At 52.1% G+C, this 26664-nt stretch overlaps 2 protein-coding genes and 1 long non-coding RNA gene across 11 annotated transcripts; 2 read left to right on the top strand and 1 right to left on the bottom strand.

The window, feature by feature from the left end:
- The first annotated feature begins 37 nt into the window (after positions 1 to 37).
- On the top strand, positions 38 to 12757 carry NOP2 (NOP2 nucleolar protein). The gene is made up of 16 exons (XM_038576582.1): positions 38 to 197; positions 486 to 595; positions 3784 to 3829; positions 3977 to 4065; positions 4236 to 4483; positions 6213 to 6268; positions 6384 to 6538; positions 6643 to 6842; positions 6992 to 7081; positions 7885 to 7972; positions 8049 to 8189; positions 8759 to 8898; positions 9032 to 9121; positions 9286 to 9408; positions 9531 to 9759; positions 11980 to 12757. Exons 2-16 carry the CDS (start codon positions 490 to 492, stop codon positions 12633 to 12635), a joined length of 2457 nt encoding a protein of 818 aa, XP_038432510.1. The 5' UTR covers positions 38 to 197; positions 486 to 489; the 3' UTR covers positions 12636 to 12757.
- LOC111092765 lies at positions 8505 to 13682 on the bottom strand. Of its 3 annotated transcripts, none has more exons than XR_005379790.1 (3): positions 13483 to 13682; positions 9396 to 9563; positions 8505 to 8967 (listed from the first exon to the last, which is right to left on the bottom strand). It is a non-coding gene; the product is annotated as an uncharacterized LOC111092765 (long non-coding RNA). The 3 variants fall into 3 exon arrangements; XR_005379791.1 differs by lacking the exon at positions 13483 to 13682 and adding an exon at positions 13161 to 13438; XR_005379789.1 differs by lacking the exon at positions 13483 to 13682 and adding an exon at positions 13009 to 13136.
- On the top strand, positions 13222 to 26619 carry IFFO1 (intermediate filament family orphan 1). 7 transcript variants are annotated; one of them, XM_038576600.1, is made up of 10 exons: positions 13222 to 14048; positions 18096 to 18156; positions 18316 to 18411; positions 19488 to 19628; positions 19909 to 19917; positions 20599 to 20756; positions 20901 to 21021; positions 21292 to 21387; positions 24501 to 24631; positions 25559 to 26619. In XM_038576600.1, the coding sequence occupies exons 1-10, from the start codon at positions 13276 to 13278 to the stop codon at positions 25656 to 25658; spliced, it is 1686 nt and encodes a 561-aa protein (XP_038432528.1). In that variant the 5' UTR covers positions 13222 to 13275; the 3' UTR covers positions 25659 to 26619. The 7 variants fall into 7 exon arrangements, with proteins under 7 accessions (XP_038432528.1, XP_038432525.1, XP_038432523.1 ...); XM_038576597.1 differs by having other exon boundaries at positions 13225 to 14048; positions 19912 to 19917; positions 25555 to 26619; XM_038576595.1 differs by having other exon boundaries at positions 13226 to 14048; positions 25555 to 26619.
- Positions 26620 to 26664: the final 45 nt, after the last annotated feature.

Below are 26664 nucleotides of genomic sequence, written 5' to 3'. Positions count from 1 at the left end.
CGTTCCCAGGGCGGCAGTCCGTTCCGGGTCTGCGGCGGACTGGAAGCGGCCGGAAGAGGCGGGCCGCGGGGTCAGCGCGCCTCCGTGCGCCTGCGTGAAGCGCTTCCTCCGCGCGCGGTGCCGGAACCGTGACCTCGGGGCGCACGTGGAGTGTCGCGCCGCTTCCCCGGACCTCTGGGGCCTGGAGCGTGTTTCAGGTGAGCCCGGCCTTCGCGCGGGTGTGCAAGAAGTCGGGGAAGGGTGACTGCACTGATCCAGACTGGGGCGTTGCGAGCGGGACGCCGTACAAACGGCGTGGGACCCAAGGGCCGGGCCGGGCCGGGCGGGGGGTGGAGGTCTGGCCTTGCCGTGAGGGTCGGTTGAGGGAGAGGTGCGGAGTCGAGGCTCCAGGGTGCCCTGTCCCGCTCTGATACGCCGAGTCTGCCGTCTCCGTTTCCCTTTCCAACACACGCGACTCTATCCTCTCCCATTTTTCTTTTCTCCAGAACTATGGGGCGCAAGTTGGACCCCACGAAGAAGGAGAAGCGCGGACCGGGCCGGAAGGCTCGGAAACAGAAGGGCGCTGAGACCGAACTCGCTAGATTCTTGCCTGCAGGTAAGGCTCAGGGCCCGCCCCCTCTCCTCCCAGGCCTCTAGGTTTTGCACCGTTCTTTCATCTGAATCACATTCTCCTCCGTTTCTCGTCTCTGTACTTATTTTCTGTTCAAGGGGAATTTTCTTTGAATGAGTTACTAGCTTTTTTTTTTTTTTTTAATTTTTATTTATTTATGATAGTCACACACACACACACACAGAGAGAGAGAGAGAGAGAGAGAGGCAGAGACATAGGCAGAGGGAGAAGCAGGCTCCATGCACCGGGAGCCCGACATGGGATTCGATCCCGGGTCTCCAGGATCGCGCCCTGGGCCAAAGGCAGGCGCTAAACCACTGCGCCACCCAGGGATCCCAAGTTACTAGCTTTATACATTTGAAGAGAAACCAGAGTTTGTTGTATGAGTTTTTAGAAAGCCAGTATGAATGGAGGCACCTGGTGGCTTGGTCGGTTAAGCGTTCCACTCTTGATTTTGGCTCAGGTCATGATCTCAGGGTGGTGAGATGGAGCCTCACAGCAGGCTCCCCGCCCAGTGGGGAGTCTGCTTAAAGTTCACTCTCCCCTTACCCACCCCACCCCACCCCACCCTCGCTCGCTCTCTCTCAAAAAAATAAAAACAAGTGTGAATGAAACACTTATTGTCATCAGCACTTAGAAATTAGGGAAGATGCAGCAGGGACCCAAGTACCCATGCAACAAGAGGTACAGGTTAATACTAGGTTAATACTGAGTAAGGTTATTAGAGGACCTACGCATTTCGAGTTTAAAAAGATTTTAATCTGGGTTTTGGAAAATGGTTGACGTTTTAGTAAGTGGAACTTGGGAAGGGAACAGACCAGTCACATCAACTGCTTTGTGGAGGAGGTGAGCATGGGAAGGCACAGATCTGATTCCCATATGGTGAATAATCTATGGCATGGAAGGCTGGGGATGACAGAAGAGTGGACAGGTAGTTTGTGTTGGGCATTAGATAAAAGATGCAGGTTTTTGAGATACTAGAAAGTGCTAGCACTGACACCCGGGTGGCTCAGTCGGTTAAACATCAGACTCTCTTTTTTTTTTTTTTTTTTTTTTTAAGATTTTTTATTTATTTATTCATGAGAGACACACAGAGAGAGAGGCAGAGACACAGGCAGAGGGAGAAGCAGGCTCCATGCCGGGAGCTCCATGTGGGACGCGATCCAGGGACTCCAGGATCAGGCCCTGGACGGGGCGGCGCTAAACCACTGAGCCACCCGGGCTGCCCTAAACATCAGACTCTTTTTTTTTTTTTTTTTTTTTTAATTTTTATTTATTTATGATAGTCACAGAGAGAGAGAGAAAGAGAGGCAGAGACATAGGCAGAGGGAGAAGCAGGCTCCATGCACCAGGAGCCTGATGTGGGATTCGATCCCGGGTCTCCAGGATCGCGCCCTGGGCCAAAGGCAGGCGCCAAACCGCTGCGCCACCCAGGGATCCCAACATCAGACTCTTGATGTCCACTCAGGTCATGATCTCCGGGTTGTGGGATCAAGCCCTGCATCAGGCTCCTTGCTCAGCGGGGAGTCTGCTTGAGGATTCTCTTTCTCTCTTCCCCTCCCCCTGCTCATGCACACTCTCTCCCTCTAAAATCTTTCAAAAGTGTTAGGCACTATACTGAATCTGTTGGACATGTTATGTCACCTCATTCTCTTAGTGCTTTGTGAAAGAGACATCCTGAAGGAAATGAATGTTAAGTAGCTTGGGCATTTGCAAATGACAGGGCTGGCATTTAAGCCTTTTATTTTTTTGGAGAATGTATGGAAAACTAGTTACTAAGGTAAAATCTGTGGCTGGTCACTGATTAAATTGAGAATAAAAGAAAGCAGAAGAGGGGATCCCTGGGTGGCTCAGCAGTTTAGCGTCTGCCTTCGGTCCCGGGTATGGTCCCGGAGTCCCGGGATCGAGTCCCGCATCGGGCTCCCTGCGTGGAGCCAGCTTCTCCCTCTGCCTGTGTCTCTGCCTCTCTCTCTCTCTCTGTCTCTGAGTAAATAAATAAAATCCTAAAAAAGAAAAAAAAAAAAAAACAGAAGAGAAGACAGTTTTGTTTGTCACATAAATCCATTTGTTATAGACCAGCAGTGTTTCAGATGGTGGAGCTTCTGCTGGTCCCTCAGTTCCTTCAGTCTTCTGATGGCAGAATTGACTGCCACAGCAGAAGTGGTGGTATAGGTCCAAGCACCACAGGCTACTCCATATTTATCATCCCATCCCCAATTCAGACCTTCTTGGGGGGTTTAGCCATGTTGCAGCAAACCAGGTCCAAGGCCAGAGAGAAAAGATTAATTTTGAATCTCTCTTGTTACCAGAATGATGGTAATACTATTTACTGAAATCAGAAGTCTGGAGGGAGGGATCCCCGGGTGGCGCAGCGGTTTGGCGCCCGCCTTTGGCCCAGGGCGTGATCCTGGAGACCCTGGATCGACTCCCACGTCGGGCTCCCTGCATGGAGCCTGCTTCTCCCTCTGCCTGTGTCTCTGCCTCTCTCTCTCTCTCTCTCTCTGTGTGACTATCATAAATAAATAAAAATTTATTTAAAAAAAAAAAAAAAGTCTGGAGGGAGGCCCAGTTTGGATTTGATTGATGAACAACCACATACAGATCATCTCTTTTACATCTCTCATCCAGCTCCTTGTAAAGCTCTGTGGAACGAATTAGAATCTACTCCCTTTCATTAGTGTATTTTTTTTTTTTGTAAGATTTTATTTATTTATTTGACAGAGTGAGAGAGCACAAGCAGGGGTAATAGCAGAGGAAGAGGGAGAAGCAGACTCCTTGCTGAGCCGGGAGCCCAACTCAGGGCTCAATTCCAGGACCCTGAGATCTGAGATCATGATCTGAGCCACAGGCAGAAGCTCAGCAGACTGAGCCATCCAGATGCCCCTAATTAGTGTATTCTTTCTCTACATTTATTTTCACTTCTAATTTTTTTTTAAAGATATGTTTATTTATTCACGAGAGACACAGAGAGAGGCAGAAACACAGGCAGAGGAGAAGCAGGCTATGTGCGGGGAGCCTGATGTGGGACTCCATCCTGGCATTCCGGAATCATGCTGAGTCGAAGGCAGACGCTTAACCACTGAGCCACCCAGGCACCCCTCTCTTCTAATGTTCTTTTTCATTTTCCCTGTAACCTATTGTTCTGCTTCTCTCTTTTTTTTTTTTAAATACAGCTGGTGATGAAAATTCTAAGAGGCTATCTAGTCGTGCTCGGAAGAGGTGAGTGTGGTTGTGCAGGTTTATCTGGATTAAATTGGTACTGCTTATCTTTAGTCCCATGATCACATGTGGAAAGGGCTGTTTGGGGACTGTCCCATTTCAGTGGCAGAGCCCAGAGGTATGTTCCATTTCCTCACTTCTTTTCAGGGCAGCCAAGAGGAGATTGGGTTCTGCTGAATCCCTTGCGATGCATAAGTTCCCTGGGGCCAAACCATTGCCTGGAAAACTACCCAAAGGTCAGTGAGTATAGGAGCTGTGTGCTCTATGACGAGTCCGCTGGGTTCTGGGTAGGGAAGGCCTTGCTGGGCATTTCTGGAGAGAAAGAAACAGGACATCTTTAGGAATAGAAAGTGTAGGTTCCATCAGCGTGTGGCTGCCGTCAGTCCAGAATTCCTCAAACCCTTAGGAATCTCTGGAGGAGCTGTCCAGACACCTGGCAAGAAGGGAGCCCAGCCCTTGCATCACGGTACTCAAGGCAAGAAGCGTCCAGCACTGACCCATAGCAGTGAGGAGGAAGAGGTGGAGGAGGAAGACTCTGAAGAGGATGGTGTGCTGAACCAGGAGGACCTCTGGGGCTCTGAGGACAGTGATGCTGATATGATAGATGACTACGGCGCCGACTCCGACTCAGAGGGCGAGGATGAAGATGAAGAGGTGAGCTTTAGTTCTGTGGGTTTTGAGGAAGGGATCCTTGCCTTTTAGTCTTTCCGGGTCCTTGAGACTCAGTGACAAGGATGAGCTGAGTAGAGAAAAGGGGTTTTAGCATTCCATCATTGTTTTCCTGTCATCTGTGTTTGCTCAATGCACACAAAAGTGTAGAAAAGCTGTAGGATTGATCATTTTGAAATATGAGACTCCTCAGTGCTGGTGAGGACCTGGTCAAGTGGATACTTGAGTGCCCCACTGAGGGGAATAGAGAGCGTACATAGTTTTTTAGTGAAGCATTTGGTGTCTGAGAACCTTGGAGAGTTTCTTCCTTTTGACCTAGTAATTCTGTTTCAGAGGAGGATCCAGAGTATGGACAGATTTATTGACTGGGGTGTAAGAAGTTATTTATGTAGGATTGCCTGGCTGGCCAGTCAGTAGAGCATGGGACTCTTGGTCTTGGGAGTGTAAGTTTAAGCCCCATGTTGGGTATAGGGATTACTTTTAAAAAGGGAGGGGTTCTTTATGTATTATTATACAGTTAGTATATGAATATGTTAGGAAAACTCAGGTGATACAAGGTGGTTGGTGGTGGTGGTGGTTTTTTTTTTTTTTTTTTTTTTTTTTTGATGAAAACAAAGTTCACATTTGCACCTTTTTCCTAGACTGCCTTTTCTCTACAGAGTTACTATCAGGAGATTTGCAGGCACCCTGTGGACTATAATGCTCCAAACTCTGGAAGCTGCCAAAATACCCAATATGCTTAAGTAAATTTTAATTTCTTTATACACTAAGTTATAAAGTGTATAAAGAAGCTTATAACTAACTAATAAGTTAACATTTGGCTATTATGTCTATGAAAGTGCTGGTGATCTGTGACTGAGAAAGGGCAGGAAACAAATTTGAAGATGCACTGGGTGGCTCAGTCAGCTAAGTTTTGCCTTTGGCTCAGGTCACGATCCTGGGATCTTGGAATCGAGTCCCTCGTCAGGCTCCCTGCTCAATGGGGAGTCTGCTTCTTCCTCCCCCCTGCTTATGTGCATGTGTTTTTTCTTTCTCTCAAATGAATAAATAAAAGCTTTTAAAAAAATTTATTCATTTGAGAGACAGAGCACATGCATGTGTGGGAGCAGGGAGAGAGGCTGAGGGAGAGAATCAGACTCCTGAGTGGGGCTCTCAGTCTTAACTACCCTGAGATCATTGACCTGAGCTGAAATCAGGAGTCAGCTGCTCAACCAACTGAGCCACACAGGCATGCCCCAGGTTCTGAACTTTTTAAGGAGAAGGGAACTACACACAAAAGTTGAACGGTTTTGGTGAAACCCCTTGATCCATTACTTAGTTGCAACAATGGTCAATATTGTACCAATCTGGGGATCCCTGGGTGGTTCAGCGGTTTGGTGCCTGCCTTTGGCCCAGGGCGCGATTCTGGAGTCCTGGGATTGAGTCCTGCGCCAGGATCGAGTCCCGCGTCGGGCTCCTGGCATGGGGTCTGCTTCTTCCTCCTCCTGTGTCTCTGCCTCTCTCTCTCTCTTTTTCTCTCTCTGTGTCTATCATAAATAAATAAATAAATCTTTAAAAAAAATACTGTACCAATCTCACATTTCACTTCTTTAGGTTCCATGCTTCTGAGAGTGTACTTTTGCGTTTAGGAAATGATAAAATACAGAGATAAAATACTACCTGGGAGGGTAGGAGGGTAGGCTTTGCATTACTAGCCCCTTGTCTCTTTTTTCAGCTGCTGCCCATTGAGAGGGCTGCTCAGAAGCAAAAGGTTCAGGAGGCTGTGGCTGGGTAAGTTTTAGAAACTCTTAAGATGGAGACCAGGCAACAGCTGGGGTGAAAGAATTGAGGGAGGAGCTGGTGTCTGTTTTATTCTGTGAATCCTTGTTTCTGAACCTGTTTCTAGGGGCCAGTGGAGTGAGGAGGAGACTGAGGAGGAAGAGGAGAAAGGGTCCCTTCAGTCATGCCCCCAAAAGGATGATGAGACAGAGGGGGGCCTACAGATCAATGTGGATGAGGAGGAGTCCTTTGTGCTGCCCCTTCCTGGGGAGATGGAGCAGGATATCCTTCCAGTGCTGGGTGAGGGGTAGGGGAAAGGTGCTTGTGAGAGGAAATTTCCAGGCTCTGGACATCATGAAACAGTTACAGTTCCTTAACACATCCACATGCCCAGGCTCCAGACTTGCAACGGATTCACAAGCGCATCCAGGATATAGTGGGAGTGCTGCGTGATTTTGGGACTCAGCGGGAGGAAGGTCGGTCTCGTTCTGAGTATCTGCACCGGCTTCAGAAGGATCTGGCTACTTATTACTCCTATGGAGACTTCCTACTTGGCAAGCTTATGGACCTTTTTCCTCTGTCTGAGGTACTGAAGTGCTAATCTAATGCCCCTTCTTTTCTTTTCTCAACCTCTCAATCTTACCTTGTGTGAGGAGGGCAGCCTCCTTCCTCTTTCCTCTTCCAGCTAAGCTCCTTGGCCAGCCTGACTTGCTCCCTGCCATTTTGCTTTCCCAGCTGGTGGAGTTCTTAGAAGCTAATGAGGTGCCTCGGCCCATCACCCTCAGGACCAATACCTTGAAAACCCGACGTCGAGACCTCGCTCAGGTAAGGGATGGATTTTGAGATTTTTGTTTTCTGTATCTCAGGGGGTTGTTGACTTTTAACTGCAGAGACTCCCCTATCTGACTTAGATGGGGGTTGAGGAGTGGGCTGTTAGTACCTAAGCATTTCTTGGTCAGGCATGATCCAAAGGCAAACTCAGGTAGGCCTAGTGTCATACTGGATTTATCTGACTGGCTTGGGGCCCGGGAACTCTGAAGTGAGAACTTGTCCCTTCAGCTTGTGCTCCCTGTGACAGGGTTGAGATGCTGCATCAGGATTAAAGTTCTGCTGCCTCAGAACAAAATGGGAGTTACCTGCTTTTTAGATCATTGAGGGGCTGGTGAAACAGATTCTTGCCCCCACACATGCACAAACAGTATTTTAAACTCACCGTTTTAGAGGGTTCAGGGGCTGTATGTTAATACTGGTGTCCTGTGGTCACTGGCAGGACCCTGTGTGTAGTCTTCCTGGTGTGAATGTAACCTACCTGATCCTTATCTTTAATGTGCTATAGCCGGTGATGTTATATTTTATAGTGGTAAGGGGGACTGAGCCTACTGGAACATCAGAGTTCAGTTCCAGGAAACCAAAGGACAGGAGCTGGCAGTCTGCTCCATTCAGATAGAGTTCAGGCCTTGAGTTAGAGCCTAAGGCTAAGGGAAAGGACGTCATGGGTGATATAGGAGAGGCTGCAAAGAGTCTATGATTGTGTTGTAACTCAGTAGAACCATATTTTTATATTTCCACCTGTTTTCTGGATATGGTAGCCTACGAGGTTATAAAATCTTTATCTTTCTTATTTTCAGGCACTAATTAACCGTGGAGTTAACCTGGATCCTCTGGGCAAGTGGTCAAAGACTGGACTAGTGGTATATGATTCTTCTGTGCCCATTGGTAAGTATCCCCTGCCCGATAGCCCCTTTGCCCCTGCCCTTGTCCCAGCATGTCACTGACTGGTCCTCCTCCACAGGTGCTACCCCCGAGTACCTGGCTGGGTACTATATGCTTCAGGGAGCCTCCAGTATGTTGCCGGTCATGGCCTTGGCACCCCAAGAACACGAACGGATCTTGGACATGTGTTGTGCCCCTGGAGGAAAGACTAGCTACATAGGTATGAGAAAGGCAGGCCAGGGTAGGAGCCATCTGGCTCTCTGCTTTTCTAAGTAAATGAGGTCGTTGACTCTCTGGTGCTCAAGAAAACAGTGCACAAGCAACTAGCAGAAAAGTGAAGAGTACAGACTCTGGATTTGGCCTGGGTTCCAGCCCCTTGTGCCACTAAGTACCCATATGACCACGGACAAGCCTCTGGTCTTGTCTTACTATGTGAAATGGGGCAACTGTGCTTGGCTTGGCAGTTATATTATACTTGAATTGTCGGGGTTAAGTTATGTTTTAGAAGTCCTTAGCAAAGTGTTCAGCATATAGCTAGTTATAGTCATTTTATTAAGCTATTATCATTTAAGTAAGTTAGTCTGGAGGACCAAAAAGATGCTTGGTAACTGAAAAAAACCACACTGGCAGTCTTACTCATCAGAGGGTGCAGGTCTAGATCTGTCCTGTAGACCATGGGGAGGAGGCCTATTCACAGTAAAGTTGCCTTGAAGTGGTGGGAATTCACCACTTCACATTTTGGGGCTGGAGGGTGGCTGGCTGGTGAGCACCATGCCTCTCTCCCTTCAGCCCAGCTGATGAAGAACACAGGTGTGATTCTTGCCAACGATGCCAATGCTGAGCGGCTCAAGAGTGTCGTGGGTAATCTGCACCGGTTGGGAGTCACCAACACCATCATCAGCCACTACGATGGGCGCCAGTTCCCCAAGGTGTGGCTCCCCTCTGTGTGTCTTCTAGTTTGCCTGTCCCCTTCTTGACTTCAGTATTGAAACTTGCCCCTGGAAAATAATGGTGTGATAAGGACCACCAAAAACACCTAATTAACCTAGCCTTTTTCCCCAGGTGGTGGGGGGCTTTGACCGAGTACTTTTGGATGCTCCTTGTAGTGGTACTGGGGTCATCTCCAAAGACCCAGCCGTGAAGACTAACAAGGTGAGGTGTTGGGGGTGGGGTGGGGCTAAGAGTGAGTGTGGGGGCTGGCTGAGAAGTCTTGGCCTAGTCCTTGCAAGCTGGGATGGGAGGTGGAGGCTCACCTCTTTTCCTGAGGCTGGCTTGTGACATTTTGACACCCTTCTATCGGTCTCTCTTTGGAATAGGATGAGAAGGACATCTTGCGCTGTGCTCACCTTCAGAAGGAGTTGCTCCTGAGTGCTATTGACTCCGTCAATGCTACCTCCAAGACAGGAGGCTACCTTGTATACTGTACCTGTTCCATCATGGTGAGGCCTCTGTTGTGGTGGAGCTCAGGGAACAGGGCCAGGAGGCTGTTGGCCCCTTAGAGCTCCCTTCAGCTCCAGCTCTACTTTTCCTTCTCTCTTCCTTGTCTCCTTGATGTATCCAGGTGGAAGAGAATGAGTGGGTGGTAGACTATGCCCTGAAAAAGAGGAACGTGCGGTTGGTGCCCACAGGTTTAGACTTTGGCCAGGAGGGTTTCACTCGCTTTCGAGAAAGGCGCTTCCACCCTACCCTGCGTTCTACCCGCCGCTTCTACCCTCATACCCACAATATGGATGGTTTCTTTATTGCCAAGTTCAAGAAATTCTCTAATTCTATCCCCCAGTCCCAGACAGGTAAGCATACTCTGCCCTTTCTGCCCTTCTTCACCACCTTTGCTCTTTCTACCTTTTAGGAGGTATATGACTGCAGGGAAGGGAGGGATTTCTGCCTCTTTCATTCCAGTCAGAATCGTTCCAGAGCCTGGACCCCATTTGAGTATATGTTAAAGAATTCGTGCAACTGGGAACCTTTTCCTTGATCCTGCCAAGTGGCTGCAGTCTTTGGGCACTAAATGCATTCCCAGTGCAGTTGTGGTTTCTTTTCCTTCTTGGCCAAGGGTTGCCTTCCTGGTAATAGACCTCAGCAGAGGTCCAGCATTGTCAGCACCAGGTTGGCACAAGACTCCTCTGGACTATTAGAGGTTCTTTGAGCCCATCACACTAATTGCAGATCTTTTTCTCAACCATCTTGAGTCTGGCCTAGATCTCGGAGAAGGGTGGGGTTTTCTGGAACAGGCTTCAGAGTTCTGCCAGCTGGGATATAAGCCTAGGTTTAGTCTTTTTTTTTTTTTTTTTTTTTAAGATTTTATTTATTCATGAGAGACACAGAAAGAGAGGCAGAGACATAGGCAGAGGGAGAAGCAGGCTCCATGCAGGGAGCCCAATGTGGGACTCAATCCCGGAACTCCGGGATCATGCCCTGAGCCAAACGCAGACAAAAACTCAACCGATGAGCCACCCAGGCGTCCCTAAACTTAGGTTTAGTTGGAAGAGGGAGAGGTGAGTTCTCTGAATACAAACTGTGACTGAGTTGATTTCTTTTTCAAGTTTACTTATTTATGTAATCTCTATGCCCAACATGAATTGAATTCTTGATCCTGAGATTGAGTCGCATGACTGCAATTTTTTTTTTCTTTATAAATAATGGTCCTCACAAAAGTCACATCTGAACGTTAAGGGAAACCGTAAGAACTAGCAAAATTTGCTGTAACTTTATTTTTATTTTTGTTTTAATTTTATTTATTTAATCATGAAAGACACACAGAGAGAGAGGCACAGGCACAGGCAGAGGGAGAAGCAGGCTCTGTGCAGGGAGCCTGACGTGGGACTCGATCCCGGGTCTCCAGGATCACGCCCTGGGCCGAAGGTGGCAATAAACCGCTGAGCCACTGGGGCTGCCCTTGCTGTAACTTTAAAAGTACGTGTTTAGGGACTCCTGGGTGGCTCAGCAGTTGAGCATCTGCCTTTGGCTCAGGGTGTGATCCTAGAATCCCAGGATCGAGTCCTGCATCGGGCTCCCTGCATGGAGCCTGCTTCTCCCTCTGCCTGTGTCTGCCTTTCTCTGTCTCTCATGAATGAATAAATAAAATCTTAAAAAAAAAAAAAAAGTGTTTAATGTCATTTCTCATTTGTGCCTTACTAGCCTGTTTCTAGTTGCAGTGTATGACTTATTTTCTTGCATCTCATCAAAATCTACATAAACAAAAAACACCCTCAGACTGGTCTTTGATTGAAAAAGAAAAAGCCGGGATCCCTGGGTGGCGCAGCGGTTTGGCGCCTGCCTTTGGCCCAGGGCGCGATCCTGGAGATCCGGGATCGAATCCCACATCAGGCTCCCGGTGCATGGAGCCTGCTTCTCCCTCTGCCTGTGTCTCTGCCTCTCTCTCTCTCACTGTGTGCCTATCATGAATAAAAAAATAAATAAATAAATAAAAAATTAAAAAAAAAAAAAAAAAGAAAGAAAAAGCCCAGTGCCTCAGTTTATTCATTCACCTCCTCCTCAAGAGTGTCATGTGACCTGTCCTGAAGCTTCCTGACAGCTTCCTCTGAAAACCTTTTTGCCCAAGGATGGATAATCTCTTCCTTTTTATTTATTTTTTTTGATCCCTTTCTCTAATACAAGATTCAGATGTGACTTGAATAAAGGCCAGGTAATATTAAGTAATATGGATCTAGATAGTGTACTTTTTTTTTTTTTAAGATGTTATTTATTCATTCATGAGAGACACAGAGAGGCAGAGACACAGGCAGAGGGAGAAGCAGGCTCCATGCAGAGAGCCTGACATGGGACTCGATCCCAGGTCTCCAGGATCAGGCCCTGGGCCGAAGGCAGTCTCTAAACCGCTGAGCCACCCAGGGATCCCAAGATAGTGTACTCTTACGCCACTATGTGGCATACTTGGCCATTAGTAGGCAGTTTCTTTATCTTGATACTGGTACTAACTTCCTCTAGTAATGATCAGGAACCAGTGGTGAGGCCCATTTTCTTAAACCACATGTTTCATTTTAACCTAGGAAATTCTGCAGCTTCCACCCCTACAAGCCTAGACTTGCCTGAGGTGAAGGGCCAGGTGACCCCCAAACCTGAGGGCAGCAGCCAGCCTGCCAAGAAGGCCAGAGTGGCTATGAAAACAAAGCAGCAGTTGCAGAAACGGCAACATCCCAAAAAGGCCTCTTTCCAGAAGCAGAATGGCATCTCCAAAGGGACAGACTCAGGATTGTCCACTGTATCTTGTGACACAAAGTCCCAAGCTTCTTCCAAGCTCCAGGACAGCAGTCAGCCAACTCAAGAGATCAGGGGACCAAAGGTGACTAAGAAACTAAAGCAACAATCAGCTACGCTGCTATCCTCCAAGAAGGTTGCCTTCCGGAAGCCGAATGGCCCTCCTAAGGGCACGGACACAGAAGTGCCTGTGCTATCCCTTTCCAAGACCCAGGACACACTCAAGCCTGAGGACTGGGTTCAGCCCCTTAGAAGCACCAGAGGGACCAAGAAAGTAAAGCAGCAGTTGCCAGCACAGCCTTCCAAGAGAGCTGCCTTCCGGAAACAGAATGGCACCCCCAAGGGACCTGAGACTCCCGCCATGTCCCCCCTTGATTCCAGCCAGCCCCCACCAGCAAAGAGGAGAAAATCTCAGTCCAGAGGCAGCAGCCATCCAGTGTTGTCTTAGATGAATGGCTGGTACTAGACTGGGGTGGCTTACTGCTGTTGGCACAGGGTTGGAACTCTTAACCTCTGTGAGGCTGGTGTCCCCACTGCGTATGAAATCTAATACACATTTTATAATCTCTGGCCACTGTGTGTTTTTTGAGGGGACTGGGTACTGGCTTTGTTGCTTGAAGAGTAGTGGCGGGAGGGTGGGGCAGGGCCCCTCTGAAGAGAGAAAATAATGTAGTCTACTGAGAAATGAGTTTCAGGCTCTTGGGCTCCCTGTCTCCTCAGGGGCTCAGGGTCTGGAGTCAGTTTGGATTCTGGGGAGAGGAGGGCAATGGGGGTGTAGAGGGGATGGGCATCCTGCCAGAACCCATGGAGTAGCAAGGGACCTGGATTTTCTTCCTCTGTGCCACCCTGGCTTGAAGGCATGGACTGGGGTCCGCCAGCCTCAGACCCGGAAAGATCCCGGTGCCAGCCTCCAGCCCGGCCGTTCATTGGCTTCCTCTCTCCCCTGCCCCGCCCCCGTGACCTCTGCCCCTACCGCCGGGCCGTCTGATTGGTTGCCCCGCGTCCGCCTGGCGCCTCATTGGCTCTTCCCCCTCGCCCTCCATCCCTGCTCCTGTAGCGGTGTCCGTCTCCCAGCAGAAGACGCCACCATGAATCCGTTATTCGGCCCCAATCTCTTCCTCCTGCAGCAGGAGCAGCAGGGCCTGGCCGGGCCGCTGGGGGACCCTCTGGGAGGCGACCATTTCGCCGGGGGAGGGGACGTGTCCCCGTCGTCGCTCGCCCCGGCCGGCCCGGCTGCCTACTCGCCGCCCGGGCCGGGCCCGGCCCCCCCCGCCGCCATGGCTCTCCGCAACGACCTGGGCTCCAACATCAACGTGCTCAAGACCCTGAACCTCCGCTTCCGCTGCTTCCTGGCCAAGGTGCACGAGCTGGAGCGCCGCAACCGGCTGCTAGAGAAGCAGCTGCAGCAGGCGCTGGAGGAGGGTAAGCAGGGCCGGCGGGGCCTGGCTCGCCGCGACCAGGCCGTGCAGACCGGCTTCGTCAGCCCCATCCGGCCCCTTGGGCTGCCCCTGAGCGCCCGGCCGGCCGCCGTCTGCACCCCGTCGGCGCGGGTGCTTGGCTCGCCCGCGCGGTCGCCAGCCGGCCCCCTCGTGCCCTCCGCGGCCTGCCACTCGTCGCCCTCCACCTCCACCTCCACCTCCTACTCCTCGTCAGCCCGCTTCATGCCCGGCACCATCTGGTCCTTCTCTCACGCCCGCCGGCTCGGGCCGGGACTGGAGCCCACGCTGGTGCAGGGGCCTGGCCTGTCGTGGGTGCATCCCGACGGGGTGGGCGTCCAGATCGACACCATCACCCCCGAGATCCGCGCGCTCTACAACGTCCTGGCTAAAGTGAAGCGCGAGCGGGACGAGTACAAGCGGAGGTAGGGGACCGGGAAGGTGGGGACCGGGCTCAGCGTCATGCCACACATGGGGCCAGGACGAGGTGTGGGTGCTGGAGAGGACAGCAGTGCGGCCCAAGAATCAGGGAGGAATAGGAGAGTAAAGTTCCTGCTGTGTAAGGAGGAGCTTGGAGGTAGACAGACGGCACTGGGTACAGGAAGAGGGGAATCCACAGGGAATGCAGAAGTCGCACTCGTGACAGGAAGAAGGATTCTCTAAGCGGAGGATTGTGGGGAATACATATTTTTCTTGTGGCTTTTCTTTCTGTCTCATCTAGGCTGCAGTGTTTGGATGACTGCGTTAACTGTGGGGTCGTGTGCTGTGTGAAAGGGACACGCGTTTGAGTGGTCACATCTGGGGTACTAAGCCTCTCCAGGCGCAGCCCTCAGAGCAGTTTTGTGATAGAGGCTCCACATACTGATCAAAAGTAAGAGACAAAGCATAGAGCTTTCATTTGGGAGTCTAAATGAAAATAGAAGGGAGTGGTAAGGGAGGGGCTGCATCTCGGAGTGGGCGACCCTGCCACTGCTCTGGGTTTCCCAAAGCAATGTCGATGGAAACTGGGAACTTACCCCAGTTCCATATAAAAGGCTCTGGGACCCCAGAACGTTGCTCAGAGTAAGTAAAAAATAAAATAATAAAAAAGAAAAGAAAAGAAAATAATAAAAGAAAACAGAAAACAAGGGGGAAAAGGAATTTGCTAGGGAAGGGGGAAAGGACTGGTAGTTGTCACAGGACTTGTGGAAGCTGGGGGAATCTGTGAAAGTGCAGAGAGCCAAAGGATGACGAAATGTGAATGAAGCCAGCAGAGGAACCGAGTGGGGAAAAGTTGAGAATATGGACACACCCTGTGAGTATAAGGCAGCTGGGGGCCAGGCCCTGTGCTGTCTGAGGAAGACGATTTGGGTTTTCTGCAGGGGACTGGCAGGGTAGCACAACGGGCCAGGGGAAGGGATGTGATGCTAGTGCTGGCTGTATATCAAGTGGATCCCTTAGAGGGTTGATAACCAGGCCATGAGGAAGGAGCATGAACACAGCCAGCCCTCTGTAGACTTCGTGAGGGATGCCATGGTTGAGAAGGAAGATGACATGTCAGCAGGAGGCTTTATTTTGGGAGCCATCATGGTTAACCTCTTAATTGACTACTCTGACCCCTTGTGGGCAAGCCTGGGAACTACCCTTGCAGCCCAGTGTAGCTGAGATTGGTGTCCTCTGGGGCTTGGCTAAATGCTCCCAGAGATTACCCCAGGGTCTGGGGGCAGCCTTCAGGGATCTGTAACCTGCCAGAGTCTAGCAGATTGCAGACCAGCAGGCTTTCTGAGGTTGAGTCCTGTCCTCATGCTGGCTTCCTTCATCGTAGCCCGTGTTATAAGTGCCTTTGGGAGTCTCAGTTCTCCTAAACCATTCTCTCCATTATTCAGATGCCACCCAGAACCAGCCTGCCCCAGCCCCTGGCCCAGCCCCAGCACCTGCCCCTGCCCCTGCCCTTGCAGGAATTAATTAACATTGCCAGCAGCAGAACACGGACAGTTCTGGAATGCACCCATAACCACAGAAACAACTGCTGTTCTCGGGTATTTGTTTTTTCTTAACTGAAAGAGTGTTTGTCCTTGGTCCAGCTGTCCAGGGCAGCAGAGAGTTATTCCTTGGGGATTGATGAGCTCATCGCTCTGCAGCACGCTGCTGTGCAGAGGGCCCTGCAGCTAGAGTTGTCTGGTACGTGACACTGGCAGTTACTCGTTCCTCCACCCCAGATCCTGTGCCCTCGTTCTGTTCTCTTTAAAACAACACTGAAGCTCCTATCTGTGGCCTGGAAGGCATGGGTAGAGCTTTAGCAGTAAACTGTGAAGAATCTGAGGCCTCCCAGGTTCTATTTTCAGCTACCCCCTGCTGTGTGCAACCTTGGGTGGATCTCTCCTGGCCTCAGTTTTCCAGCATAGGAATGGCCCCTGCTTCCTCACTTTGCTCAAGGATACCGTTTATTTGGGAGGGAAGTCTTTAGTAAACATAGAATTCATGGAAATGGCTCAAATTCTACCCATGTCGAGGGAACTTTGTGAGACCAGATTTGAATGGAGGTTGGAAGGAACCTACTCGTGGGAAAGTCTGGCTGGAGAACAGAGAATTCTAGTAAGCGTCCAGGGGCGCCTTGGCTGGCTCAGTCAGAAGAACACGTGACTCTTGACCTCAGGGTCGTGAGTTTGAGCCCCACTTTGGATGTAGAGTTACTGAAAATAAATAAATAAATAAATAAACAAACAAACAAACAAACAAACAAACTTTCAAGAATTCTAGTAAGCTTCCATATGAATTATTTTCAGATTAAAACAACAACAACAACAACAACAACAACTCTAAGGTTTTGTTCACCTCAATCTTTCCCTATCTTCCTTATTTAAATTTCTACCTGAATTTGTTGCTTCCTGCCCTTCCCAGTGCATCTTGCCCAGGGCTATTGTCCCCTTGCCAGTCTTGCTTCCTCCAGGGACTCACGGACTCAGGGGTATGAGGGCACTGAATCCCACACCTGCAGGCTGTCAATGAAAAAACCCACAGGCCCAGAAAAGATAAAGTCTTATCTATGTAAAGATATAACTTGATGCTGCTAGGGCTCCTCCCCGGCCCTGACTGACTAACTGATGGAGAATGCTAGAGCAAAAGAAAGAAGGACATGGGGACAGCGGGGAAGGGTGGGCAGAGGGCAAAGAGGCTGGGGAGCTGGGTTGCGTGATGGGCTGGCAGGGTGGTGGCCAGGCTGGCTCCACGAGGAGGGGCACTTGCTGATGTAGAGGAGTTATTTTTAGGAGCACTGCAATGCAGAGCCCAGTGAGGAGCAGGAGGGCATGGAAGGAAGAGGCTGCGGGCAGAGCCCAGGAAGGGAGAGGGGGGTGAGGTGGGAGAGGGAGGAGTAAATCCCATGTCTGCAGAATCTGTCTGTTGGTCAGCCTTTCGTATTCTTGCTATCCTTTTTGCAGCCTCTGGCTCCCTTTCTGATCCTAATCCTGTGGCTTCTCTTGTACCATGGCTTCCTTCCTCAGCCTGGAAGAAGTGGCAGGAGGTGATAGGCTGTCTGAGTGGAGGCTGTGTGAGTGGGGTCTGGGCACCCTAGCAGGCCCCTGAAACCCTCCGCAGCGTGCCGCCCCCAGCACTGTCCTACTGCCTCTGCGCTGCCACGGCCTGTGCACTGGCTTGCCAGGGACTCACGTCCAGGGAGAACCCTAGCCCTACGCAGCAGAGCCTGCCTGTGGCCAAGGGGGCCTCTTTTCTGCTTGTGGTCCTAGTCCTGGAATTCCAGGAGATGCCGCTTCTGGTTCCTACCCATCGGGTTGGCAGAGGTGCTTTTCTGTACTTTGATTTCCCTACCCTTGGGTTTTGGGTGTCTGGGAACCCCAGCTTTCCACTGCTTTCACACCTCAGGGCCAGCCCCATCACCTCTCCACTGCTCGCTTTCAGGGGCTCTGTGTGGGCCTTTTCTGGAGCTTGCAGGGTACAGACTTTCAGTGTCTGCTCCCAGGCTCTTGACCTACCCTGTGGATGTGGTGTATGTCCTGCAGCTGCTTCTCTGGCGTTAAGTGGCACCACGAGAGGCAGGGCAGTGGGCTAGAGGAGCCCTGGTCTGGTGCGGGCAGGAGGCAGGAGACTGGATCTGTGCCACCGAAGGTGGGGGGCCGGGCTGGTGGACCGCAGTGGGGAGAAGGCCAGCCAAGCAGCTGGCTGGGCCAGGGCCTGAGAGGGACAGGCGCTGCAAGGGTGCAGAGTGGTAGCAGTTGCTCTTAAATCCAGTTCCTGGCCCAGAGGTTCTGGGAAGGCAGCTGGTGAGCTTGCACTTGCCAGGAGGCACGGAGCCACCCGACAGCTGCAGCTGGCCACCCACAGACTGGCCAGCCATTCCTGTCCACAGCCCCTGTGCATCTAGGGCACGAGACCTAGAGTAAGAGAGGCCTGAGCCAGAGGGGTGGGAGGCAGGGAGCTGTGGGGTGGGGTGGGACCCCACACCTACATTCCCTCCTGTCCCCCATGTCTGCCAGGTGGGAAGAGGAGTACACTGTGCGGATACAGCTGCAGGAGCGAGTGAATGAGCTCCAGGAGGTGAGGGCTGCCCACCACTGTGCTCCCTCCACCCTTCCTCCTCCCCACCCGGCCCCTAGCAACCTCCCAGACCCTGTCCTCCCCTGGCCCTTCCTTGTCTTCACCTACATTCTGCATCGACAGCACCACTAACAGGCAGGGCTTTCTCCCCAACTTCAGGAAGCCCAAGAGGCTGATGCCTGCCAAGAGGAGCTGGCCATGAAGGTGGAGCAGTTGAAAGCTGAGCTAGTGGTCTTCAAGGGGCTCATGAGCAATGTGAGTGCAGCTACCTCACGCCTGAGACCAGACAGATAAGGCCTTTCTGGTTTGGGCCTGTTGGTTTCCTGGACCCCATCCTCACCCACTTCATTAAAAAAAAATTTTTTTTTAGATTTTATTTATTTATTAATGAGAGAGAGAGAGAGAGAGAGAATGGCAGAGACACAGGCAGAGGGAGAAGCAGGCTTCATGCAGGGAGCCCGATGTGGGACTCGATTCCCGGTCCCCAGGATCACGCCCTGGGCTGAAGGTGGTGTTAAGCTGCTGAGCCACCTGGGCTGCCCTCCTCACCCACTTTACTATGCTTCCATCTACCTCTGCCTGCCCCTACGCCACCCTCGTTCAAAAGGAAAAGAAGGGAGCACCTGGCCAGCTTGGTCGGTTAAGTGACTGCCTTCAGCTCAGGTCATGATTCCAGGGTCCTGGCATCGAGCCTGCTTTGCCCTCTCCCTCTGCTCCCTACTTGCGTTCTCTGTCCTTGCCACAAATAAATAAGTAAAATATTTTTAAAAAGAGAAAGGAAAAGAAGGAACAAAAGGCTCCGTGTCGTATCCAAGAGGCACTATGGCCTCCATCATAACTAGAGGTTGTCAAGCGGTTAGTTAAGAACCCAGAGCCCAGCTCTGTGGTATGGCCTTGGTGAATTCCTTCACCACTCTGCCTCTGTGTCCTCCTCTGTGGAATGGGATAGTAAAGGCATGTACTTTGCAGAGTGACTGTGGAGATTGTAATGCTCTTAGGACCGTGCTGGCACAGACTTAATGCTGAATGAGTGTTAGCCATTCTTCTTCTTCTGGCAATATTTCCTCCACTTTTGTAACACCCAGTGGTCTCACTGGGAGCATCAGTTCTAGGAGGGAGCCCCTGTGGGTCCTGGGCTGTGCGCTCCAGGGCTCCCTGTCCAACCAGGGGGTCTGTGGCATGAGCAGCCCATGAGTGCTGCAGGGAAGGCATTCAGGAAGAGGGGGCCATGGTGGTGTGTGACTGGAAAGATGAGGATCTTGCCAGGGCCATCCTGGGGCTCGTCTAGGGTACTGGCTGCCCTCTCACTGCACCCTACCTTCCCTGGACAGAACCTGTCTGAGCTGGATACAAAGATCCAGGAAAAGGCCATGAAGGTAGATATGGACATCTGTCGCCGCATTGACATCACCGCCAAACTGTGTGACGTGGCCCAGCAGCGCAACTGCGAGGACATGATCAAGATATTCCAGGTGAGGGGGTGGGGCTGCCCACAGGCCCTGGGCCCCTGCCCACGCCTGCCCAGTGCCTCAGCTCCTCACGGGAGGGGGGCGCAGGCAGGGTCCTTCCTTCATCCTCCTGGGGGCCCTACCCCGGCAGTGGGGGCCCTCCGTGGGACTAGGCTGGGGGGCAAGAAGAGCCTCTGAAGAGAAGGTTCGGAAGCCATCTCTAACGCCGTCTCCCCCTCCCTCTCTCCCCCTCTGTCCGCCTCCTCTCCTCTCTTCCTTTCATCTTTTCTTGCTTCCTCCACAGAAGAAGCTGGTTAGTTTGGCTCTCATGCAAGCTTTTGAATGTCCCGTCCCAGTTTCTCAGCCACCCTGGCCTTTGGCCATCAGTTTTGACCTGCTGGGCTATTGGGCCTAGACTTCTCCCATCTCCGTTCTCCTTGCTCTTCCTCCGCCTTTTCTCTATCTCGTTCCCTCTTTGCTCCATTTCTTTCTGCCCCTTCTGCGGCTTCCCAGATCTGGACATGAGACTCAGGTTCTCCTTTGTATATACCGGGTCCTCCTCTTCCTTGCAGCCTGAAACTTGCCTTTTGGTTCCGTCATCTCATTAGAAAGGCTTTTTTTTAATTTTTATTTTTTTAGCAAACAAATCCTCCGTAGTCATTCTGCACATCTACCGTGGGTGCCCCAGGGCCATTTCTCCCCTGGTCTTACTGCCCTATTTTCTCTGTTTCTTCTTTTTCTTCCTTCTCAGTCTGCAGCCCTGTCCCCATCTGTGTCTATCCGCCTGTCTCTCGGTAATTCCAGTGTCTGTTGCTGTCGTCGTAACTGTGTCTTCTCTCTCTGTCCCTGTCTACCCCCCCCTCCTGCTGGTTCACGCTTCTCTGCTCCCTCCCCACCCCCAATCCCCCAACCCAACCCCTGCCGGCACCCATCCGCCCTTCTCCTCATGCACCCGGCCTCGTCTCTGTAGTCTCTGCACTTGTCTCCCATTAAGGTCCCATCCATGGGGGGGCGGAAGCGGGAGCGCAAGGCTGCCATCGAGGAGGACACCTCCCTGTCGGAAAGTGATGGGCCCCGCCAGCCCGATGGGGATGAGGAGGAGAGCACAGCCCTCAGCATCAACGAGGAGATGCAGCGCATGCTCAACCAGCTGTGAGTCCTGAGTCCTGCAGGCCCACCTCTAGCAGCCCCCATCCCGAGGCCGGAGCCCCCACTACCCACCTCCCACCCCCAACAGTGGCCCTCCTCTGGCAGAAAGGCCCCCGCCCTCCTTGACAGCGGGTTCCCTGTCTCTAGGAGGGAGTATGATTTTGAGGACGACTGTGACAGCCTGACTTGGGAGGAAACTGAGGAGACCCTGCTGCTTTGGGAGGATTTCTCAGGCTATGCCATGGCAGCCGCAGAGGCACAGGGAGAGGTAATGGCCCCTCTCTGCCTCGGGGCCCCGCCAGGCCTGCCCCCCACCTCAAGCTGGACGTCCCGTCCCCTCCCCCTCCTCCCTGCAGTCGCTGCTTTCCCTCTGTGGCCTCCATCCTCTACCTGCTTTTCCCCTTCTCCTTTATCCTCTCTGCCATCTCCAGCTTCCTTTAACCTTACTCTCTCTCTCTCTCTTTCCTGCCTCGGCCCTGTGCAACACCCCATCCCACCCTCCTCTCTGGCCTCGCCCTTGCTTCCCTGTCTGCTCCAGCAGCAGGAAGACAGTTTGGAGAAGGTGATTAAAGATACAGAGTCCCTGTTCAAGACCCGGGAGAAAGAATATCAGGAAACCATTGACCAAATAGAGGTAAGGCTGGGGGTTGAAGCTGTGACCCCAAGGGTGCCAGACACCAGGCGTTTCCCTCTCTCTCTTTTGTGGGGCTGGAGCCTTAAGACTTCAGGCTCTGGAGGGGGGTGGACAGATGTGGGTTCTTTTTTTTTTTATTTTAAAGATTTTATTTATTTATTCATGAGAGACACACGGAAAGAGAGGCAGAGACACAAGCAGAGGGAGAAGCAGGCTCCATGCAGGGAGCCCGATGCGGGTCTTGATCCCGGGTCTCCAAGATCAGGCCCTGGGCTGAAGGCAGTGCTAAACTGCTGAGCCACCCGGGCTGCCCCAGATGTGGGTTCTAGTCTCAGCCCTGTCACTTACTTTCTGCCGCTCCTGCTTCTAATGGGCTACTTCCGCTCTCTGAGCCTATTTCTTTATTTGTCAAGTGGGGTCTGAATCACAACCCCCTCACAAGCTGGTCTGAAGATCAAATTAAATGAGGCAATGAGCTGAGGGCAGTGCCTGCCTCCTAGTAAGCATGCTGCATGGCGGTTTTACAATTATCAGTAGTACTGTCTGGGTGATAGCAGCGGCTACTAAGTAGACTGTGACTTTTCTGTTTCCTAGCTCAGCCCTTTGGCTGATGGAGGAACCTCTGTTGTCATTCCCTAGCCGGGAGGGTCCTTTGGAAGCAGGCAAGGGAAGCAGTGCTCTAAGTTAGAGCTAGGCCTGCAGCCACTGAGGGAGGTTTGTGGTACTCTGGGTGGAGGGGGGCCTCCTGCTCACGGGGAGGGCCCTTCACTTAGGGAAGAGGCTGTGGGCCTGTAACTCTCAGCCTCTCTTCAAGCCCATGTGGCATATATATATCCTTGCTGCTCTCACACTGCCTGCATTTTGAGAAGGAAGTTGACAGATGATTTTTCTACATGTGTGTTCTCCCAACACATATCACATGGTCTTGCTTCTTTATTTTTATTTTTACTTTAAATTTTTTAATTTATTTATGATAGTCACAGAGAGAGAGAGAGAGAAAGAGAGGCAGAGACATAGGCAGAGGGAGAAGCAGGCTCCATGCACTGGGAGCCCGACGTGGGATTTGATCCCGGGTCTCCAGGATCGTGCCCTGGGCCAAAGGCAGGCGCCAAACCGCTGCGCCACCCAGGGATCCCGGTCTTTCTTCTTTAAACCACCTGTTTTGTCTCTTGCCCAGGCAGACAGAGGCTGAGTTTTTTTTTTTTTTTTTTTTTAAGACTTTATTTATTCATGAGAGCTACACATAGAGGGAGGCAGAGGGAGAAGCAGGCTCCACACAGGGAGCCCAATGTGGGACTCAATCCCTGGTCTCCAGGATCATGCCCTGGGCTGAAGGCATCGCTAAACCGCTGAGCCACCCGGGCTGCCCCTGCCCGAGGCTGAGTATTAAAGGCCTGCAGCCACGTGTCTGCTCCCCGATGAGGAGGGGGTGGGGAGCCACTTGCTTTCCATCCACTTGCTGACACCCACGTGGCAGTCTTCTTCTCTTGCAGTGAGATGGTGTTAGGAGAGGTGTTGGGAGAGCTGACGGGGGGCATTAGGTGCAATGTTGGCCCTGGTGACCCCTGGGGTGACTGGGATGAAGGCAAGGTGCATTTCCCATTATCAGTGGTAAAGCCAGGGCCAGGTGGAGGGTGGAAGGAGCTCCTGCTGTCCTTTCTGCTTCCTCTCCATTGAGTCCCAGCCCTATGCCGCCCTCTGGTCACAGAGCAAGGCTGCGATTTTCAGTGGAGGCTGTTGGACACCTCCTAGCGTGTGGTGGCTGCCTTCTCTCACCCCTGCTTTAGACGTGTGAGATAAATAAGGGGACACACACAGATACATAGCGGCAACTGGTGGAGATCTAGCCTTGTCTTTGTATAGAATACATTTGCTTCATTTCCTTCTTTCCTGTCCTAGTGAGTGATGGCCTCTGGAAGTTAGCCCCTTCCCCTCCTGCTCCCCTGAGCTAGAGAAACTGGGGTGAGGCAGCAGCCCATCTGAACAAAAGCTGGTAACCCCCGGTTGTCTTCCTGGATTGAGTGGTGGGTGGGCATGTCCTGCTGCTCTGGCTTGCTACCGTGTCCCAGCTCTGGAGTCAAGGCTGCCAGCCAAGCTGTATCTACTGGGGCTCCCGATGCACCAGGCCACCATCTCTTCTGTCTGGCCCTGTGACCCATTTGTTTCTTCCTCTGAGTTCCCATCCTCTCCCTGTCCAGTTTGGATTAGTTCTGGGTGGTTTCCTCTATCCAAGTTGGATTATTCATGGGTAGTTTCCTACCCTTTCTCTGCTCTCAGGCAGCCAGGCCAATCTCCTTCAAGCAGTTTTATTCAGCCTCTCCTTTTGGCCCCTGTCCTTTGTACCCCAAACAAAGAGAGGTCCAGATTGTCTCTGGCCCAGATCTTTTCCGCCTTTGCCCCGCCTCTCAGCTCTACCTCTGTGAAGGAGGCCGTATTTCCTTGATTCTGAGCCCCCATTTTCTCACGAACGTTTCCTGGAACGTTTCCTGAATGGGGATACATCTTAGAACCAATAGGACACTGGCTGTGGCCACATTCTTTCTGTTAGATGCTGAGTTGGCTCACAGGTGAGACAAGAGGGTACTAAGGAGAGGATTGAGCCTCTTCCAGCAGAGCAAGCGGGAGGGCCCCCTTTGTGCTGTGCTATGTCCCGGGGGTCACTAAGTGATTTCCCCATCAGGGTGCTGGGCATGCACAGGCAGAGATGAATACGACCCATGGCTGGCCTCCTGGGAGCACCTGAATGAGAGAGGGAGACAGATGGGGTGCAGCCTTGTACAGGGCCATGTGGGAAGCCCGGTGAGGGGGCAAGGCTGTGCGCAGACGGCCGCCGGGCTCTCTGTTCTGCTCACATGCACGTTCCTCTCATCAGAGAGGGTCCGTAGCAGAGGCCTCTGCCTTCCTCCATAGGCAGAGATTCCCAGGACAACTAGGAGGAATGAGAGTACACTGGGTGCCTTCTGACTTGGCCTGGCTTATTTTTAATCTGAGCCCTCACCCACGGCCGCCTGCCACCCCCCACCCCCTGGTGGTGTTCTTGGTGTGTTAGCTTCCTGGGAGTTTGGGGCAAGGACAACGCTGACCTGGATGGCCCTGCCCTGCCCCTGCCACAGCTGGAGCTGGCCACAGCTAAGAATGACATGAACCGACACTTGCATGAATACATGGAGATGTGCAGCATGAAGCGAGGCTTGGACGTGCAGATGGAGACCTGCCGCCGGCTCATCACACAGTCTGGAGACCGGTGAGGACCTCCCCTGGAGTGGGGGCTTGGCCTGCCTTCTTCCGCGTCTTCTTCCTAGGGTGCGCACGGGCGGGGCAGGGGAGTGGTGGACCAGAGGCCCTGTGACCCTGAGACCCCATGCATCGTGATGGGAGGCCCTTAGAGGCCACCTGGTATGTCAGGCCAGCCCGACAACCTTCTCTCCCTTAGCAGGCGGATAAGGGGTGTGTGCCCATTTGTGGCTGGACAGCCCAAACCTCCCAATGCCACTAACCCTGGTGGTTCCCCTGGTTAGGAGCAGCTAAAAATTGGTAGGGAACAGAAGAGGTGTGGGGGCAGATTTTTATCTGAAGCCAGGGCTACAATTGGTGCATTTAACCCTGTGTAAGCTCTACCTCTACAAAAAAGTAAATTTTAAAAAGTCACAAAAATACTAGACATAGTAGATTTAGATAGACATAAATCAAGTCTGTGCACTTGGGCTCAGGCAACCTCTCTCATAGTATGATTTAAGATACTTCTTTTTAAATTAAATTTATTTGAGAGCAAGCAAGTGAGCACAGCAGGGGGAGAGGGAGACTCCCCGCTGAGCAGGGAGCCAGACGTGGGGCTCGATCCCAGGACCCTGGGATCATGACCTGGGCCGAGGGCAGATGCTTAACTGACTGAGCCACCCCGCAATTTGAGATATTTCTGAACTCTGAGCCTCCCAGAGTCCACAGGATAAAGACAGGGACCATATCCCATCAGAGTGGGGTAGAAGAAGTGGGTAGACCCTTCCCTGCTTCCCTTACCCTGTGGCCACCCTTGCCTCTGTGGCCCTCCTGTCCTTGCCTGAGATGGTGCTCACAGGCCCGTCTGAGAATAAAGTCACGGGAAAGAGGAATGCCAGCCTCAGCAGGATGCCTGCCTGCCCCAAGGTGACAACTGGTGTTTTTTTCTAGAAAGTCTCCTGCTTTCACTGCGGTCCCGCTTAGCGACCCGCCGCCACCGCCGCCAAGTGAGGCTGAGGACTCCGATCGCGATGTCTCATCTGATAGCTCCATGAGATAGGGACCTACCTCCAGCTTGGTGCCCTGGGGCCCCCACCCTGCTGGGAACTCACCGAGGCAGAGGGGGGTTCACAGAAGGGGAACGTCATTCGCCTGGCCGCACCAAGCCTTGCCCCTGGGGACTGGGGCGCTCCTCCCTCAGCCTTCCTGCCTGGTCCTTAGCCTCCAGGGCCCTAAGGTGTCTGGAGCGAGGCTCAGCCTGCCCGTCCCAGGCGACTCCCACCACAGCTGGGGCTCTGCTGCCTTCATGCGTGGGTGTCTGCTACTTTCTCATCTTTAAAATCCTGCCAGAGCAATTGTGGCTCCTTACTTTCTCCACTGAGTAAGGAATGTGGTTGTCAGAGCTTCCTTCCATCTCTGGCCTCGAGCCAGCTGGCTGATTCTGTACTGGTGCTAACCGGCCCAGGTACTGGTATGAAGTGGATTAGGCTGGATATTCTATGGCTTATAAACACATGCAGTGGGAGGAGGACAGACTGGGTAGGCTGTTCTGTCCTCCCTCTGTCGTTCAAGTGCTCACTGCCGTCTGCCCGTGGATGGCAGAGACGCAGCTGCGACCCTTCCCTCATGAAGCCTGGGTCCAGGCAGCTTCTCAACCTGACTGGGTGCAGTGTTGTGGAGGGAAGTGGAAGCCCTTGCTTGTTTCCCAGTCAATGCTGAGTGGCAGAGAAAAAGGTGAAGCTACTTGTGTGTGTGTGTGTGTGTGCGTGCGTGTGTGCGTGCATGTGTATGCGCTCAGGGTCTTAGTCTCTTCAAGCATCCATTGGAGATCTGTCTCCTCCGTGTCTGTCATACACTGAGGGCCAATAGGCTAAGAAGATGTCCCAGACTGGGAAGAGGTTGGGAGAAACTGGAGACATGGCAATGAGGGAGGACGCGTCAGCCTAACTGCCTGAGGAAGGCTGAGCTGACATTGGAATGGAATCTTTAATAATAACCTGGAGAGTATTTACTGAACACTTGTGTGTCACTGTTTGAAGCACTTTCTGGTGCTGGCTACAC

Source organism: Canis lupus, chromosome 27, assembly GCF_011100685.1.
Source record: "Canis lupus familiaris isolate Mischka breed German Shepherd chromosome 27, alternate assembly UU_Cfam_GSD_1.0, whole genome shotgun sequence".
Classification (NCBI taxonomy): Eukaryota; Metazoa; Chordata; class Mammalia; order Carnivora; family Canidae; genus Canis; species Canis lupus.
This window is presented reverse-complemented; position numbering and strand designations above follow the sequence as displayed.